The sequence below is a fragment of the Lemur catta genome, chromosome 8, assembly GCF_020740605.2.
Source record: "Lemur catta isolate mLemCat1 chromosome 8, mLemCat1.pri, whole genome shotgun sequence".
Classification (NCBI taxonomy): Eukaryota; Metazoa; Chordata; class Mammalia; order Primates; family Lemuridae; genus Lemur; species Lemur catta.
In genome coordinates, this window is record NC_059135.1 from 50,812,396 (window position 1) to 50,829,455 (window position 17,060).

General features: G+C 49.1%; 2 protein-coding genes and 1 long non-coding RNA gene across 5 annotated transcripts; 1 reads left to right on the plus strand and 2 right to left on the minus strand.

Moving 5' to 3' along the window:
• Window positions 1-3,796: 3,796 nt before the first annotated feature.
• LOC123644053 lies at window positions 3,797-5,665 on the minus strand. Its single transcript, XR_006736986.1, has 2 exons — window positions 4,997-5,665; window positions 3,797-4,042 (listed from the first exon to the last, which is right to left on the minus strand). It is a non-coding gene; the product is annotated as an uncharacterized LOC123644053 (long non-coding RNA).
• On the plus strand, window positions 4,907-6,749 carry LOC123644052 (histone-lysine N-methyltransferase SETD1A-like). Its single transcript, XM_045560189.1, has 2 exons — window positions 4,907-5,371; window positions 6,592-6,749. Exons 1-2 carry the CDS (start codon window positions 5,132-5,134, stop codon window positions 6,688-6,690), a joined length of 339 nt encoding a protein of 112 aa, XP_045416145.1. The 5' UTR covers window positions 4,907-5,131; the 3' UTR covers window positions 6,691-6,749.
• Window positions 6,750-10,090: 3,341 nt separating this feature from the next.
• HOXD8 (homeobox D8) lies at window positions 10,091-12,611 on the minus strand. 3 transcript variants are annotated; one of them, XM_045560193.1, is made up of 3 exons: window positions 11,175-12,611; window positions 10,650-10,792; window positions 10,091-10,571 (listed from the first exon to the last, which is right to left on the minus strand). In XM_045560193.1, the coding sequence occupies exons 1-3, from the start codon at window positions 11,761-11,763 to the stop codon at window positions 10,497-10,499; spliced, it is 807 nt and encodes a 268-aa protein (XP_045416149.1). In that variant the 5' UTR covers window positions 11,764-12,611; the 3' UTR covers window positions 10,091-10,496. The 3 variants fall into 3 exon arrangements, with proteins under 3 accessions (XP_045416149.1, XP_045416148.1, XP_045416147.1); XM_045560192.1 differs by having other exon boundaries at window positions 10,091-10,789; window positions 11,175-12,568; XM_045560191.1 differs by having other exon boundaries at window positions 10,091-10,792; window positions 11,175-12,563.
• Window positions 12,612-17,060: the final 4,449 nt, after the last annotated feature.

The following is a 17,060-nucleotide window of genomic DNA, read 5'->3' on the forward strand; positions in this document are numbered from 1 at the left end:
GCAGAGAAGAGATAATTATAATAATATGATAACAATTATATTGAGCATTTGTCATATGTCAAAACACTAGCATAAGTACTTAAGCCAGTGAGTTAAACTATGTAAAGGGGTTAGAATAATGCCTGACACATAGTAGTGCTGAGTAAAAATTCTCATAACAAGCCTTGAGGGTACTCTTACACTCTCTACTTTTCAAATGAAGAAACAGGCCTTGGGAGTTTGCTGTTCTTGACCAAGGTCACACAGCAGGTAAATGGCAGAGTATGATTTTGAACCCCAAACAGTTTGAAACCCGAACCTGCTCTCTTTGAAATCTTCAAGCCAAAAGTAAGGGATCCATGTCCCCTTCCCTAAAATGGGAGAAATCACTCAACCTATAGAACAGTGACCTTAAAAACCACAATTATAGATGGAGCCCAGCTCTGGAAGATGACTAGTTAGAGAGGCAGAGAGGGAACTTGGCCTCTGGAGAACAAAGAACCATACAAGAAGCAGGAGAAATCATTGACCAGTGGTTCTCAAACATAAGTGTGCATCCTAATTGTCTTGTGGGGAAAGAGTGCTTACCAAATGCAGGTCTCTGGGTACCATAGTTGGACATTCTGATGCAGTAGGTCTGGGATGGGATCTAGAAACTTGCATTATAAACAAGAGATTCGGATGCAGGCCCTCACTGAGAATCATAGACCTTGAGTAAGGAGAAGAGGGGGACAAAAGACTGAATTGCCAGAAGATAATGCAGGCTCAGGGGAGTTGGGTCAGAGCCAGTTGTTGAACCTGGGTGTCAACGCTAGTGCAACGAATGACCTATGGAGCCCACCGAGGGCCTGAAATGATTGAAGTGGTGGTAGAAGGGTATGTTGGTAGCGTGGAGAAGAACAAACATTCCCATCTGGGTAGTTCTCAAACCACACAGGAAGTAGGATTTACCTGGGCTCTCAGAGTCTCCAGGGAGTCCCAAGACCCAGGTCCTGTTTTGAGCAAGGGCAAGTCCAGTCAGCATACTAGGGGATGCACAAAAGGCTGTACTCTTCAAAGCTGCCCGTTCTGGATACCAGGAATCTGGGGCAGGGTAAATGGCACGGACAGCATTCCAGCAGGAGGGGTCTGCTCGCGACCCCGCTGACTGGACGCAGCTTGCCCCATCACAGGATTCTAGTTGCCTGCTCCTAGGAGCGCAGCGCGAGGAAATCGCGCCCCCTCCGGGGGGCAGAGAAAGCGAGGTGGTGGCCTGCCAACCCAGAATGGCCATTAAGCTCCCTGGCCTAGGCGCCTCCGCTGTTGGTCCGGGGAAGCGGACCACTGGGGATGGGCGCAGCAACGCCGACCCTCGTCCAAAGCCCAACGCACTTTGCAGACGGAGGTGGAGGGCGGGGAGAAGGAGGAGGGGGTCACGTGTCCTCAGCTCCCGCCCGCTCCCGCCAGCTGCCGTCCGCAGCATCTCCGGCGCCGCTGCAGCCAGCGAGACGCTAGTCCTACAGCGCCTCCTCCTGGACAAGGTGCCAGACAGCAGAGCAGGGAGATCACGCCAGCCCCGGAAATCTGAGGACCGGGACGTCCTCGGGTGGGAGGAGGTCTTCCCGCACCAGAGACTTGTCCTACTGTGTCCCCTGGGGCGACAGGAAGGAGTCGGGAGGGCCCCGAGGCCCCTTCTCACCACCCCACCCCCTAGCACAAACAAGCTCGTGGCCCAGAAGCGCGGATCTCCCATTAATTCGGCGAGCCCAGGCGGAAAATCCCTCCAGTTTGTCTGTTTGTTTATTTATTTATTCGACTGTTGTCCGCTGAGCCGCTGCCCCCTCGTTCCCAGCCCAGCCCTGGAACGTGCTACGCGCTGGCGTAACACGATCCCGGAATGATCAGGCTGAAGGATTGGCCTGAAGTTTGGCGGTTTGAACAGGCGCCAGGAGAAAAGGCCTTGTCCCAAAGCTGAAGCACCAGACTGAGAAAATGTATACACTTCCCTGATATACCTGGAAAGAATATTCTGTTTCCTTTGGTCCCTAGCTCGTATTTGCAGCCTATTTCTAACGAACAGATTTAAATTGGGGTTGGGTGGCGAGTCAAGATGATTGAAAATAATGCAGTCAAGCGCAGAGCTGTTTGGCTGTATTTAGAAGGAAGGCTGAAATAAAGGAAAGATGAGTCGCGAATTTTGAGGGAGGAGGTAATGGAGAGATCAGGTCATATCTCCCTGTTCTGAGTCCACCCTCCCCTCACCCCCTGCGTTGCCAGTCGAATCCCCGGGCTGGGCTGTCTCACTGCACATGCACCAGACGCCTTGGAAGCGTGCGTGGCAGGCGCTGCGGGGCACTGAGCTGTGCTCCTACGCCTAGCTGCAGAGGAGCTTGGAAGCCCCATCTCAAATAAGCAATAAACATTTCTTTTGGGGGGAAAACCTGTATTAAAAGCCTCAACTGTCGTTTCTGATTTGCAAGCCCTGTTCCTCCGAACCAACAGAATCTCTACGTTGCCAATGAACACTCTCAAAATCGTCATTTGGATCAGAAATTTCACATCTAGAGCACCTCTTCCCCTGAGTCGTTCATCAAGACGAGGAAAACCACCCACCGTTCAGAGGGCACAACTATTCCCTCATTCTGCAAAACTAGCCAGTCTAAGGGACCAGTCCCTAGAATGGATATCTGTTCACGCCCTAAATGGGATTTAAGTTGAAATTCTGAGTTCTTGGTGGCTTCTCCCCAGCTTCCGGTGCCCCCACATACTCGGCCTGGCCGCCCGGGCCGCCGCAATGCGGCAAGGCAAGGCCGTAAATACCTCTAACAGCTGCCTGCCAGCCCAGGGTGAAATACTGTCTTTGTTCCGATTTCCCCTGCCTCTCGGGCTCAGAAAACAGAACTCTGGCGAAATATATTTATTTGGAGGAACATCTGATGGGAAAATACACTTGGTTTTCAGCCCTGGTGCTTCACTACATTTGTAACAGCGAGCTTCACTTTTTTTCCTGGTCCCCACAGAATCGCAAGCCCAGCTCATAGCCTGACCTATAGACATTAAGGCCTGGACAAGGTATCGGCTCCTAGATCCATAAACCCACAGAGACTGGGTCCCGGACGCTGGGAGTTAGATTTCCGGGCTTCTCAGCTCTTAGGGTCTGAGCGGTTTTTATTTCGTTTCTTTTGTTGTTGTTGGGTTAACAGAGACAATAGGGCATTTCCGGCAGTGGCAACAGCGCGCGAACTAGTTCTCCTTCTGAACTAAATGGTCTGAATTCAAATGTGATTTGCGGATTATTTATGCCCTTACATGCAATCGACCATTTCGTTCCAATAAGCTCTTAATGCTACCACGGTGCTTACAAAGAGCCTCTCAGTCCTCCACATCTACCCATGACATACGTCATCCTCCCATGCGTAATTGGACCTGCAGTCCGCCCAGGTTCTTACTCTCTCCAGCGCACTGAGCCACGGAAACCAGGAAAAAGCGACTGAAGCTCTGAAATAGGGCTTGGCCATCGGGGCCATACCCTCGCCCTAGGGGCTCCTCTGGCTCCAGAGCTGCCCTGGCAGGGCCTACAATCGTGGTCCAAGGGCCTGCTTTTCAATAGGAAATGCTTTGTATCCGTATCAAAGAATGATCTCAATGGCTATTATACCGTACTAGAGAAATAGTTACAAAATACAAATGCTTCAAATACAAAATATCACTCAAGTTTCTTATTTGCAAGTGCTCAAAGTTAGTGATCCAGGTCAATTCCGCAGACGTCAACTGGCCACAAATCATGGACCTCCATTTTGAAACAAGCATGATTCCATCGTTAATTGATAAAAATACCTTTTCACAAATATGACATTTATTGTTCATAAATGCTTTCATGGCTAACATTGTTACACTGGAATATTTGAGGGAACACTAAGTTAGAATTTGCCACTACGTGCTTTGGGGAACATACCCTGCCATGCGCAGGTCAGTTTTATACGCAATGCGGCAGATTGTCCAAAGGTTTTCATATTTCCCAGCGTGTTCAGGAGAGAATAGGCAATAGAATTTGCAAACTGCATCTTCAACTGCTGTTCAAAATCTATGAGAGAAAATAGCTTTCTTTTTCCGCAAAGGGTTTGTTTTTATGCATAGTGTTTCGGTTCAGTAGTTTTGAAGTCGAGGGAAAAATGTTGGTATGTAATATTTATTGGTGGGCAAAAAAAATACATTTAGAGAACAAAAAAAATCTACTCTCTTTCTACTCTGGCAAATAAGAAACACGGGAGTCTGAACTTAGAGATGCTTCTAATTTTTGAAATATCTATTGGGTTTTACCTGATTGCTATTACCTCCTAAAACATGCATTCATTTTGTGACTTAAGGTAATGAAAATTAACCTGACAGATTATCAAATGTGGGAGGAACCTATCATGAGTTGTTTTAAAAATTCTCTAGGAACGAGAGAAACATTTATAAATATTTAAAATTTCATCTCATACACAAGGCCCAATAAACCATAAGCCCTAGAAATTAGTCAGCATCACTTCCCAAAGCCTAGATTCAAACACCAAACATATCCTGGGAACACAGAATCCACCCCACCCCCACCCAAGCCCCAAACCCAACCCTCAAAAAACACCTGTTAGCTTCCCAGGTACCTCTGACCACAGATAAACCGCAAAAACCACTGCTCTCTACTACAGGGTGCCTTTAGCGACCCTCTGCAAAGCTGAGATGTCCAGAAACAGTGTACACACCCTTCCCAGGGTGGGAATGAGGAGCTCTCGATCTAGGCACTGTGATCCTGTTTGTGTCTACCCACCTCTCAGGATCTCTGGAGGAAATGTGGCTTCCCCCTTGGACTTCCAAGCCCAAGCGGACCCAACCCTGGGCCCCAGGGGACTCCCTAGGGATGGAGTGATTAGGGGGAAGGGGGCGCGTACAGTAACCCTCAGGTCCCCGAGAAAAGGAGGAGAGCAGACAGGCCCAAGGGGGTCGGCGCCCGGAGCTTCTCGGTGGCAGTGCTGGGGCGCAGGGAGGGGGCGATTCTTACCCGGAGGCTGCTGAGCTGGAGGCGGCGGTCGGCCCGGGCGGCTGCTGTAATCCATTAGGCGCTGCCCGGCTGCGCGCACTCTAGGCGGCAGGGATCCGCTCAAGTGGGAGAAGGAACCGCCTCGGAACCGCGCGGATGCCATCCCGCCGAAAAGGCCGGCTGCTCCTGGCAGGCGGTGTCGCTCCGGCGGGGGGCTCGGCTCCCAGGGCTCCTTCCAGGCTCCCCGCCGGGCTCCCCACCAGCTCCGGAGGTGGCAGCGGTGCGGGGCGAGCGAGCGGCGGTGGGGCTAGGTCCGGCGCCGGGCAGGAGCCCAGGCCGCCGCGGACTCCACAATCCCGCAGCCGAGGACTGGAGCCCACCTCTGCAGAGACAAAGGTTAGAAAAAGAGGGGGTGAGGCTCTGGGAAAGCAGAATGCGGGGGGAAATTCGCCTGGGAAATCAGGAAAAAGGCCGTGAAGGCGAGCGGCGCCTGCACATGACCAGCCGCAGCCAATGACGACCGCAAATAGGTCATAAAAAGGTCTATTACCAAGTTGTAAATTTTCTTCAAACAAAAAGGAATTTACTGCAATTCCTTGCGGATTTTGCACATACAGCTAGCAAGCGCCATGTTTTTTCCTCTCTTTCTCTCTCCCCTCTCCTCTCCTCCTCTCTCTTTCTCTTCCTCCCTCTCCGCCTCCTCCCTCTCCCGCTCCCTCTCCCCCTTCCTCCCTCCTCTCCTCTTTCTCTGTCCCTCTCCTCCTTTCCTTTCTCTCTCTCTCTGTCTCCTCTGTCTCTCTCGTCTCTCTGTCTTCTCTCTCTCTCTCTTTTCTAGGAATTATTTGGTGTTTTTTTTTTTCTTTTGGCTTGGCCCAAAACCTCTGCGCGGTTGGCACCCAATGCCCAAGGGAGAATGAGTGCGGTGTACGGCTCAAGCGCTGGGGAGACGATCACCGCAGCACCTCCCCATCTCCATCCCTCCCCCTACACCAGTCATTTGGCTTCTCCTCTCCTCCCCGCACAAAAAGTCCGGTCCGGAAGGGCAGCCAAGCACTTTCGGTTTTTCCTCCTGTCATCTCCGTAAGAGCCAGCCCCAGTGATCTTGAAAAGAAAACCTGGGCTCTGCAGGCCAAGAAAGTGCGCGCTCCCTCCTCCCCCATCCCGCTGCAACATAAATTGGGGTCCCTTCCATTTCCTGGAGTTTCTGTGGTAGGGGAGTCAACAACCAACTCAAAAGCCGGAAATGGTTTTAGCTACTCGCCAACCTCTCCACAATACCATTTTGAGAGCCCACTGCCTAATCTTTGTATCCACAGACACAGAAACATCCTCTGGTCAGTTTGGGTTAGAGAAGAAGCAACATTTCTGGATCCCTTCTGAACCCATAGCTTTAGGTCCCCCTCTAAGAGCAATTCTCATTTTTATGGAATTTAATTCTAGTTCCCTCTTGCCTCCTCCCCCCACCCCATGTTCGTCCATTGAAAAGCCTGCTCAATGCAATACTGAAGAGAAGTATTTCATTTGTTTAGGAGAAGAGTGATGTCCCCAGATCAGCCTAGGGAAAAAATTATTTTTCTTCAAAAGCAGGTTTCACATTCCCTTTGTATTTCTCATAGGAGCTGCTTTGGGGATTTCTCCCTGACAGTAAATGTGCTTGGCTGGCCTCCAGCATTCTCTTCATGGACATGGCCATCCCAGCTTCAGAGCCTGCCTGAAAGAGGTAACCTCCTCACTCCCCAGTCCTTTCAAACAGTCTTTAGACTTCCAGTAATATGTTTATAAATATTTTCATCAGATATCTGTGTATAAGTTCTCTGCTATTAACATCTCCATACCCAGTAAGTACCTACGTAGACATGGACTTCAGCAGATAATACAGCACTCTCTGGGGCAGGCCATTTGTATCCCTTGAAACAGTTCCGATGACCTTGAATGTTTTTGATTAAAGGACTGCTGCTGCCATCTGTCAGCAAAAGTCATTTTCTTTCCAGAAAAAGCCAGTGGGCCCTAACTTTGCTGGAAGGAGCCAGAGCAGCAGCCAGAGTCCCTTGAAATGTTCTCTTCCTTCCCCTGTCCACTCCCAGATGCCCAAGGATTCAGCAAACACTGGGGAAGCAGAGGACACAGCAAGCTTGGATGTGAAATAGCAATACTTTCTGCATTGAAGAATAAAACAATATTTTAAAATGCATAAGCAAATGGGGCAAGTGGTTGGGCCCTCCCAAGCCCAGAACACTTTACTGATATATACACATGGAACTGAAAAAAAAGGTTGTTCAATTCCAAAATTTTCTGAGAAATAATCTCAATAGCCAATTTGCCTCATTGTCCTTTCCCTGTCTACCCAAATAAAAGTGGAACTTTATGACCCTCCTTTTCAGCTTGAGGAATGAGGGCTGAGAAGAAACTCTTTGCTCTGAAAAGGCAGCCATATTTGCATTTTTTTCTCCCTGTGCAAAGGTAAGTGATGTACTGGGATTTGTGGAACCTCACAAAATGGCATATCTAAACTGACTTTTCTCTAGAAACCATTGAGACCCACACCCTCTTTTGTGTGTTTCTGGTCCTTGCAATCAGAGAGCCAAAATCACTCCTAAGTCTTGGTTCTTTCATTCAGTGTTAACACTGGAGAGTCCTATTTTTCTCTAAACGGTTTACAGACCTCTCTAGGCAGACTGCTGCAGTACAGAGCCAAAAAGCTCTGCCTGGGTTTGCAAAGCATTCTCTAAAGGCTTATGCAAATTTCTGCAGCAAAAAATGTTTACATGTTGTCAGACCACTTGGATGTTAACAGATTTGAGCCAATTAGAAGGGCATCTTGTGCACAAGTCACTACCAGTCTGTCTGCACGAAACACCATGATGGGGATGGGAATGTCTAGTCAGTGTAAGAAAAAGGTGGCCAATGTGTGATGTGTTAACTCCCCAAGGTGTTTATTTGAAGACAAATCTGTAGTCTTTCTCAGCTACAAAAGGAAACATATACCTACATTTATAATTAATACTTTCTGACTGTGTGTAATCTACGTATATGCACAAATTCATATTCTCATATATACCAGTGATTGCAACAGAGTCTTTGTCTGTACATGAACTATGATTTTACCATGGTTTAGGGGGGCAATGGGACAAGAAGGTACAACAACACTTCTAGACCAGCACACTATGCTGAGGAAACAACATTTTTACCTGCCCTTCCTTCCTCATTTCCACACCTGCCATGCACTAGGTCCTTCACCTGACACAGTCTTGTCAAAATCATTGAAAGGACTGTAAAAGGGATATTGGGGAAGCACCCTTGAGCAGGAGATAGGGAGTTTTTCGAATATACACAGAAGTCCCTTAAATCGAGGGCAGCTGGAATTTAGCTAGCACCGGTCTTGGGATGGTTTACACTGGAGGGTGCTCCCTAGCCATGCTCTGGGCCCTTTACATCCTTGCTCTGTACCAGCGAACAGCAGAATCTCAGGCAGTGCACAGAGCAAAAATGTTCCCCAATCCAGCATGCGAATCTGCAGCTGTCTCCTGGAGTGCAAATGTTTTAAGTCCTGCCTGGCCACCTGTGACTTAAAATTGTCCTTCGTGGCTCAGGTCGTCGAAAGTCAGAACCATGGCCTCTTGCTAGGGTGGAAAGCCAGGTGGTGCTTCCCTTCTGACCCAGCCTGTGCCAACATTTCTGAGGTCCATGAGTGGCACACAGTGTGCTAACACCTGCAGGGGTAACCCTGGCCGGAAACTAGGATTCCATTTTCTTACCTGTGCAATAAAAACCATTCTTGGAAATTAAAATGTGCCTTTTTAAAAATAACTGTACCTAGAAAAGGCAGAGAGCTCTTCAATGTCCACCCAATAAAGATGCTTTCCCTTTTTCAGGGATAAACGTTACTTAACTGAAATTTCTCCTCTTTTCTCCCTCTCCCCTTCCTCCTCCCTTTCCCCGTAAAATGGCAGCTGCAGGAGCTGCCTGAAATGGAAAATGGATACCTTGTTAATAACAGATGCCAAACCCCAGCATCAACGCGGGCTCAGTGGAATAAGCTGTGGTGTAACCTGGACTCTGGGTCATTTCCCACTGGACCTACAACTCGAGTCCTTTGCGAGGTTCAAAGCTTTCACAGTATCTCAGCAAGATTATTTAGAGCAAGATGAAGCAAGGATAGCCTAGCCAGCCCTCTCAGGAATCAGAGGGGGCCCGTGTGGCAATTTTTTTTAACCGTGCGGGCTGCGTGTAACCCCACCCCTTTCTCATCAACCAGAAGCTTTGAGCAAGAGCCCTTGCCTTCCCCTGAGCCCAGGCGATTGTTAGTGACTAAGGGGAAAGAGGGTATTTTCGGCGTTCAAAGACACTAGCGCTAGAAAGAGATTCATTTCTTTATTAAGGAGCTAGCTATGTTTTGGAGCGGCTGTTTACACTCAGATTTTTCTGCTTTTGCTCTCAGGGCTTGTTTCAAATAGGTGAGGCCATCGCTTTCCCGAAGAACGGTAGAGGACTTACCAACCGACATCTGAGATGCACACAGCAAGTTGGCTTAAAACGAGCTTGCGAACACAGCGAAAGCAATACAAATAAATATGGCAACTACCGAAAAAACGGAATCACAGCGACGGCAGCCACGGCAAAGAGACCTAGCGATTTCAGGCGATTACAAGCGAAGTTCAAAACGAAAGCAAGTTGAGAAATGAGACTCATTCCACAAGACGACTTGCCAGAGTGAAAAGTTAATGAGTGAAAATGTTATAATTGGTTTTTCAAGTATTCATGCACTCTAGATTATTTAATTGCCATAATTGGTATGGACTATAGAAAAATGATTAAATGTCAACTTTGACATTGTCTTGAAACGTGTCACTGGCCTAATCTTTTCTTGAAGTTTAAGGAAGCTGCAGAGTGGGAACTACACATTACACTCTTCAGCTAACATGTGCTTTTCAAATATTTGGCCCAGGCTTCCTCCTCCATCCCCAGATATTGCATTTAGAAAATGCTGAAAGACGCTATTTAGGAGTAAACAAAAGGTACCCTAACCATTCACTATAAAAGCAGGAAGAAAAAACATAAATAATACATTTTAATCAAATAATATAAATATTCTGCAGCCATACTTTTTTTAAAAAATTAATAGACTTCTTTTAATTTACTCACCGTAAAGAAAAGATTTAAAATATTCAAGTGCACTTGATTAATAAAGCATTTCAATTATTTAGTGCTAATCATTAGGAAGTTTACGTTGTTGAGGCAAATCACCAGTTCAGACATTTAAAACCATTATAAAAATATAGCTACAAGGTCAGTATCAAATTACCCTTTCATAGGACAGTTCAAGGACTGCTTCTATGCTATACTAGAACTGTTTTTTTAACACCCAAATCCCTCTAAAAGCGCAGAAACCTCAAGAGCAGTGACATGAAGGTAGCTTGAAATACAGGTAGAGTCCTTTCCAAAAAAGAAAATAGGTGGTGTCTACCAGCATATGTTGATCATTAGTTTTAATAGTCTGTGGTAAAACTTTAAACGTATAAGTTTAATTTGTCGGGCCTTCGGCTCTGTCTTCCTCCAGGTCTTGGGCTTCCTTTTTTGTTTCCCCGTCCTTCACCTCCTGCCGGGAAACGGGAAATTTGTCCTTGTTGTTCTCCTTTTTCCATTTCATTCTCCTGTTCTGGAACCAGATTTTTACCTGTCTCTCGGTGAGGGCTAGGGCGTGAGAAACCTCGATTCTTCTTTTCCTGGTCAGATAAGGATTAAAAAGGAATTCCTTTTCCAGCTCTAGGGTTTGGAATCGACTGTAGGTTTGTCTTCCTCTTCGTCTACCAGGAGCTGCTGATTAAAACAAACAAAAAAGGGGGGAGGGAATAAACGTTTTAAAAATGTAAGGGTGTCTCTGCATGTTGCCGGCGGTTTGTGGAACAGGGGCCTAAGGGGTGAAATATGCACAGCGCTCTTTAGCTCCGATATATATAGAGTGTGCAGGAAAGAGGGGCAGAGAGAAGGTCTTCACAATCATTCTGTCCCCATTATCTTTACATGGTTTCCACTTTTAAAAAAAAGTCTGTATTACTTTATGAATAAGAGCCACTGTGGCTACACAAGAAGGAAAAGGAGGGGGAGAGGGAGAGGAAAGGGGAGTTTTAAAGCTAGAACGTGAGATGAAAGCAGATTTCTCCCCCTCTCCCCTCTTAAAAAAAAAAAAAGGCATCCCAACCTTGTGGTCTCATCCAGGGAAACATTTGAGAAGGAGACGAGCTCTGATTTAAGTGGTCTGGGTCCTCGCCAATATTACCACTGGACGATTTACAGTCAGGATATTGTACCAGCTCGGCCTCTTGCTGGGTCGTAAAAATCGGCTGTCTCTGTAAGTTATCGTATCCGTAAAACTTCGCGGGCTCCCCGTGACAGGCAATCCTGCCGCAGGGGGGAGGCGGCGGAGGCGGAGGATGCGGAGGAGGAGGGGGGGCGGCCTGGTAGGCAGCGGCCGGGCTGCCCCCGCCGGGATGGAAATAGTCCTGGCCCAGGCTGGGGCCCGGGCCGCCCCCACCGCCGCACCCCGGCCCCGAGGGCTGCGGGGACGAGTGCGGGTGCGCGTGCGCCTGCGGGTGCGCGTGCGGGAAGCCGGCGGCGCTGTTGCCATAGAGCTGCAGGGCGGCGGCGTGGCGGCCGCCGACCTCGGGCGCGAAGTGACAGTCGTAGTAAGTGGGATTGATGGCCTCGCCTGCCGCCGCCGCTGCCGCAGCCGCCGCCGCGGCCGCCGCCTTGTACTTGGAGTACAGCGGGTTCACGAAGTACGAGCTCATCCGGGCGGCAGCGACGGCGGCGGCCCCGAGCGGGCAGGGGGCGCGGAGCAGGCAGGGAGCGCGCCTCGGCTCGGCCGCACTGCCGCGGGGGCCTCTGGGGCGGCCGTTCGTGCCGCCGGGGGCCGCCAGGCCACGTCGCTGCTGCCGCCCACCCGCGCGCGCGTCGCCTCTGAGGCCGGGCAGCCGCGGGCGCTCAGTTACTGGGCGCTCATGCCCAACTCTTGCGCCCGCTGCCTGGGCCTCGCACCGCCTCCCTCACGGGTCGCGGGGCCTCGCCCAGCCCCCGCGCGCCGCCGCCCTCCCGGCCTTTCCCGGCGCACCCGGGCTCGGCCGCAATATAATCGCTGACGCCCCGGGTGACCTGCCCCGCTGCCTCCACTGTTTCCTCTCAGGCACCGGGAGGGCCTGAGCGCACCGGGACAAGAAAAAAAGTGCGCCCGTCCCACGGGGACACTCTTTGGCTTCGGTTTACAAACCCCTGCTGTGGAGGGAAAAGAAAAAAAGCACCCTCTGCCTGTTGCCACCTCTCACCTCGCCCCCCCCGCGGCCCCCTCCCACTGCTCTCGCCCCCGCCGCGGAGGCTGCAGACCCGGTGCGCGCCGGCGAGGCATGTTCGCACCCAGCCGCCGCAAGGAGAGGTAGCGTGACCGGGGCGAGATAACCGCGCGGAGGGATCCGCGCAGAGGCGAGCTGGTACTCCCTGAGAGACGCCTCACGCCGGCCCGGAGATGCCTCCGCCGGTCTTAAAGGGGGCCCATAAAGCCGCGCTGCCAAGGGCTCGTGGTGCCCGAGCCGAGGGAATGCGGGCCGTAGCTGGCGGGGCGGGGGCGTGCAGAACCTTAGACTTGGGGGAGGCAGGGTAGCCACTCCCAGGAGGCTGCGGAGCAAATGACTACCTCACCGAGCCCGTGGAGCGGCCCAGCATAGACTGGCCATAGCTTTTGCATCTGTGGAGTCGCGGGTGCAGACCATAGAACATGGAAAGAGGTGTCGACATTTGATTTGGGGCCTAAATGGTTTGATTAAAGGCCACAAGCGTGGTTTCAAATCCTAGCGTTATCAAAGCCCTTTTCCAGCCGAGCCGGCCTTGTGGAAATGAGACGTACATTTACCCTTGACGCACTGCATGCCTGGCAGAGGCTCCCAGGTTAATTGATATTTAATGGAAATCATGCCCATGAATATAGTTTCCATCATTTCACCCTTGATAGACGTCAGCACCAGACTCAGGGGGGAGGCTGAAGAATGTGGGGTGGGGGCATTAGCATTGCTGAGGGAGTAACTAGAAGAGCAAACAAATGTTGTGAGGCGGGAAAGAGGACTCACGCTGGGGTGGGTGGCATTTCCTCGGGCAGGACGCTGGACTCCAGGGCCTCGCCCCGGCACCCAGCAAACCAGGGCAGGCTGTGGCCCCGGGGGCAGCGCGGGGGGCCCACGCCCGCGAGTCCTCCCCGCGGAGCCTCCAGATCGGCGTTCAGATCTTGCCGGTTCCAGGCAGCTGCAGGCAGGCCGCCCCGTCTTCTGCTAACGATTCTAGTTCATCCGCCAAGCCTGTGAAACAACTGCCTAAAACAGAGCGCGGGCCTCAAAGTTACTAATTTTTCCGAAAAACAAAAAAAAGCGAGAGAGAAGGCTCAGAATAATTTTGGAGCAATAGTGAAGAAAAGCAGCCCAAATTGGCAAAATAGTCCTTTTAGAAACTCTCTCCAAAGCTGCTTGGCTATACACCACCAATCGCCTCCCCACACTTTTCTTTCTTTTTCTCTCTTTTCCCTTTTCAATGTCCAATAAACGTAATGGGTCTCTGATGTGGTTTTTTCCCTCGTCTACCCGTCTTTTTTCTTGGGCTTTTTGGGTGACTGAGCCCCCTTTCCTTCGGGATCCTCCAGTGTCCTGAGGGCGTCAGGCCCACGGGACCTGCGAACAGACCTGGAAGACACGCCTGGAGCTCACCGAGGACGCTCGGGGCTTAAGTGTAAACACACTACGCCGGCTTTCTACACCAAAGCAAAGTTCTAAAAACCCCAGACTCAAAGCCTGGTCTCAAAGACGCTGCAGGCCAGTGATTTCAACTACCCCCCCTCACTCTTTGTGGGTTGGCCCAGCCGGCGAACGTGATTCTGAGGTCGGTTCGCGTGGACTGAATATCATTTCAGAAATGATTCAGAAAATGAGGTCGAGATGGACAGACATAGCAAGATAATAATGTCTGACTCAGTTATTTCTACAGGGAATGGCTGGGAATGGTTAAGGTAAACGGATTGTTAATGAATCTGGAGATGATAAAGGCATGCTTTATTTAATTTTTAAATTAGCAGAGAGTTCAGAAGACTCTTTTTGTGGGGTTGGTGGAAGGTTGATTTTTTTTTTGTTTGTTTTTGTTTTTGTTTTTTCCTGCTAGTTATCGCCAGGTAGCTTCCTTTAAGTCTGAGGGCAAATGAACTGATTCTGACAGTTAAGGCTTTGTACTTCAATCTGCAAATACCCAATTAAGAGATTATTATTTTCAATAAAGCCTTGGAGTTAACTTTGTAATTGTGCCTTTTTATTTCTGCTTTGAGTGTGTGCATGCGCGTGTTTAAATCCTCACTAAATGAGTGGGTTTTGGAATAGAATGGGGAAAAAATATGACAGCCAGGACCTCAACAATACAAGGCACCTTCTAGAACTGTGGGATTCCTGGAAGGAAAAAAGAAACATAAACAATATGAAATTCATTTTTACACATTCAGGCCTAGTTTAGAAAACATTACAACACAAAATTTCCTCTTGGGACAAAACAGGTTTTTTTAAATTTATTTAAGCATTCTGTTTATAATATGAATAGAAAAAGAGCACGATTAACATCGTAAATAAGAGCTATGCGTTTACAGGTTTGTGTTTTGATAGAATGCATTAATTTACCATTTACCATACTGCTTTTTAGTTTCTGTTGTGCCATAGTCCAAATTTTCTGAAGTCCTTACTGAGCCAAAATTTTATGCCTAACAAACATTGCTGTAGAATTTAGTAGTGCATATTGTTTATTTTTGTATATTTATCTTAATTTGGGATTAAAAATAAGATTGTAAATAATTTTTAATCAAAACCTTCCTCCGCAACTCGCTTTACCAGATCAGAAAGTAGAGCAACAGCGCCCTCTAGTGGCTAAATGCCACCTCCGGCCTACCGAGTTTAAGTTCCCTTTTATTCGTCTCAAACCAATTCTAAGCTCGTTCTTTAGTTTGACTGGGGCTTGGACCCTTAATACTAATAATGTTTCATCCCTGTGACTGTCAACAAGTCAAGTGCAGCAAACAGGCGCTCCTGAATGCCAAGGATATTCTCATTTGTGCTCCCAAGAGCTTCTACTAGTGCATTTTCCAAAAAATTCTAGCCCTTCTTTTGCCAGACTCCGTAGGTCCCCATGCTGTAATCGCCCAGCTGTGCCTTTTAAAACAATTATGGGACAGGCTAGATTTCCATAAAAATCACAACTTTCTAAATACCAGCTGCCAAGAGGCTCTTTTCCCCTACAGAGAGGAGTGAGGCACTTCAGCAACTAAGAAAGTATAGAAGTCAAACTTTTTTTCTTTTAAAGATATTACTCAGCATTAAATCATGAATCTTTGCTATTTTATCTTTGTAATTTTAATGCTTTGGACCCATCTAGCTGGGCAATTTTGGGGGCAATTGAAGCCAAATCAAAAGCTCTTTGCTGGATCTCTGAGTGGCTGTCTGGAAAGTCCCTGTTGGACGTGTGTTCGTTTGAATTTCTAGGGACAATAAATGGGATTTTAAAAATTTATATCACAAGTCACAGACTGAGCTGAACTGATGAAGCATTCCACTAAACGGTTTTTTAAAAAGCAAGGACTAATTGGCTTAAGTGTTTCCTGTGAGGGTAATCTTTTTTTCCTCATTTTCAAAGCTGCGTTCCTATAGTTTAGATGTAACAATTGTAATTTTTATAAGTGAATAGACATAAATTGCAACATTTTTGCTTCAAAGTTTGTAGTGAAGGACAAAATATTTTTGTGAAAAGGAGTCTAACTTCATCTTTTCCCACTGACCAGACTTCTGGGAGAGTCTTTCCTGGGTAAATGATGCAAGATCACTAGCCCTCCTACTCCCAAATAACAGGCTTATTTTTTTTTTTTAAGAACCAGCTAGACTGACTATGGTCATACTCAAAATATTTATAAAAAGCCACCCGCTTTAGGCTAATTCTAATACCCTGCCCATTTAAGAAATCAAAAGTACATTACATCTTCCTTCCTACCTCTCCCGTTTATTTCCTAGGTGCTCACACCTCACCCGGGGGCTCCCTAAGCCCCTGCCTTCTTGGTCCAACGCAGTCTTGTTTATATTTTATTGTCCAGATTTTAAGACCCAGTTTTGTCTGCATTTTTCCTTTCCTCCCACAAACACAAACATCAAAATGAGATGGTTTCAAAGCGAAGCGCCGGGCCTGTCGTAAACTCATTACCTCCAGACGTCTCGCCAGCTCGATGGCTTTATGACACCTTGGCTCTTCCTGTTTTCAAAGAGCCCTAGGTATCGGGCTGGCTGCAGGGGCGGGGGTACACAGCACCTTCTGCCGGATCTGGGCCTTGGATTTCCCTCCCAGCCCCCCTCTGCTTTTTCTTCTAGTCCCCTCTTTCATCAGGATCCCCAAGATCTCTGCCACCGCCCCCACCTTCCGCTCAAGCTAGCTGCCCGGTGCCACCGCCGCCTCTTCGGCTAGTAAAGGCCTTGCTCGGTAGAACCCTCACTTACAATGACCTTCATTTTAGCCTCTGAATGCGGTCCTCAGAGGGCCAAGCAAGGGGCTAAACATACACAGAAGCTGGGTGGGGGTGAAGGAGGCGGTGGGATGGGGATGGCTGGGGAAGAGAGCCTTGACCATTTTGATCGCTAAGGTCACTTTGGGGCTCTCTGGTGGGGAGGGGCGGAAGCTCACAGCCTGACCAGCTCGGACCTCCTGGAGCCAGCCAGCCCCGCCGAGTTGGGGGAGTTGCTCTGGAGTGTAGAGTTGGCCTTTCCCTTGTTTGGAAAGGGGAGTTGGCGTCTGGGGCTCCATGAGCCCAGAGAGGCCTGGGGCACGGTGTGTCAAAGCCCAAGCCAACGGGTGCCTGGCTCCTGGGGCCTGCCGGCTCCGCTGGGTGCTACTGCAAGACTGACACTGAGCCCAGGGCACAGAGTTCTCGGAGGCGCTGAAACTAAGCTTGGAGAAGCACCAAGGCCCCCCAAAGGCTGCGCTCTAGGGCTCTAGGCCGGGTCTGCACACACAAAGGGAAGCTCAAAGGCACATCAGC

What these genes read in the sequence shown, in the direction of transcription:
- HOXD8 (XM_045560191.1), bottom strand. Translation starts at nt 11,763, where the DNA reads ATGAGCTCGTACTTCGTGAACCCGCTGTACTCCAAGTACAAGGCGGCG. An exon ending in TCCCTGGATGAGACCACAAG is followed by an intron (nt 10,793 to 11,174) that starts GTTGGGATGCCT and finishes TGTTTTAATCAG; the next exon opens with CAGCTCCTGGTAGACGAAGA.
- LOC123644052 (XM_045560189.1), top strand. Translation starts at nt 5,132, where the DNA reads ATGCCATCCCGCCGAAAAGGCCGGCTGCTCCTGGCAGGCGGTGTCGCT. An exon ending in CCACCTCTGCAGAGACAAAG is followed by an intron (nt 5,372 to 6,591) that starts GTTAGAAAAAGA and finishes TATTTCTCATAG; the next exon opens with GAGCTGCTTTGGGGATTTCT.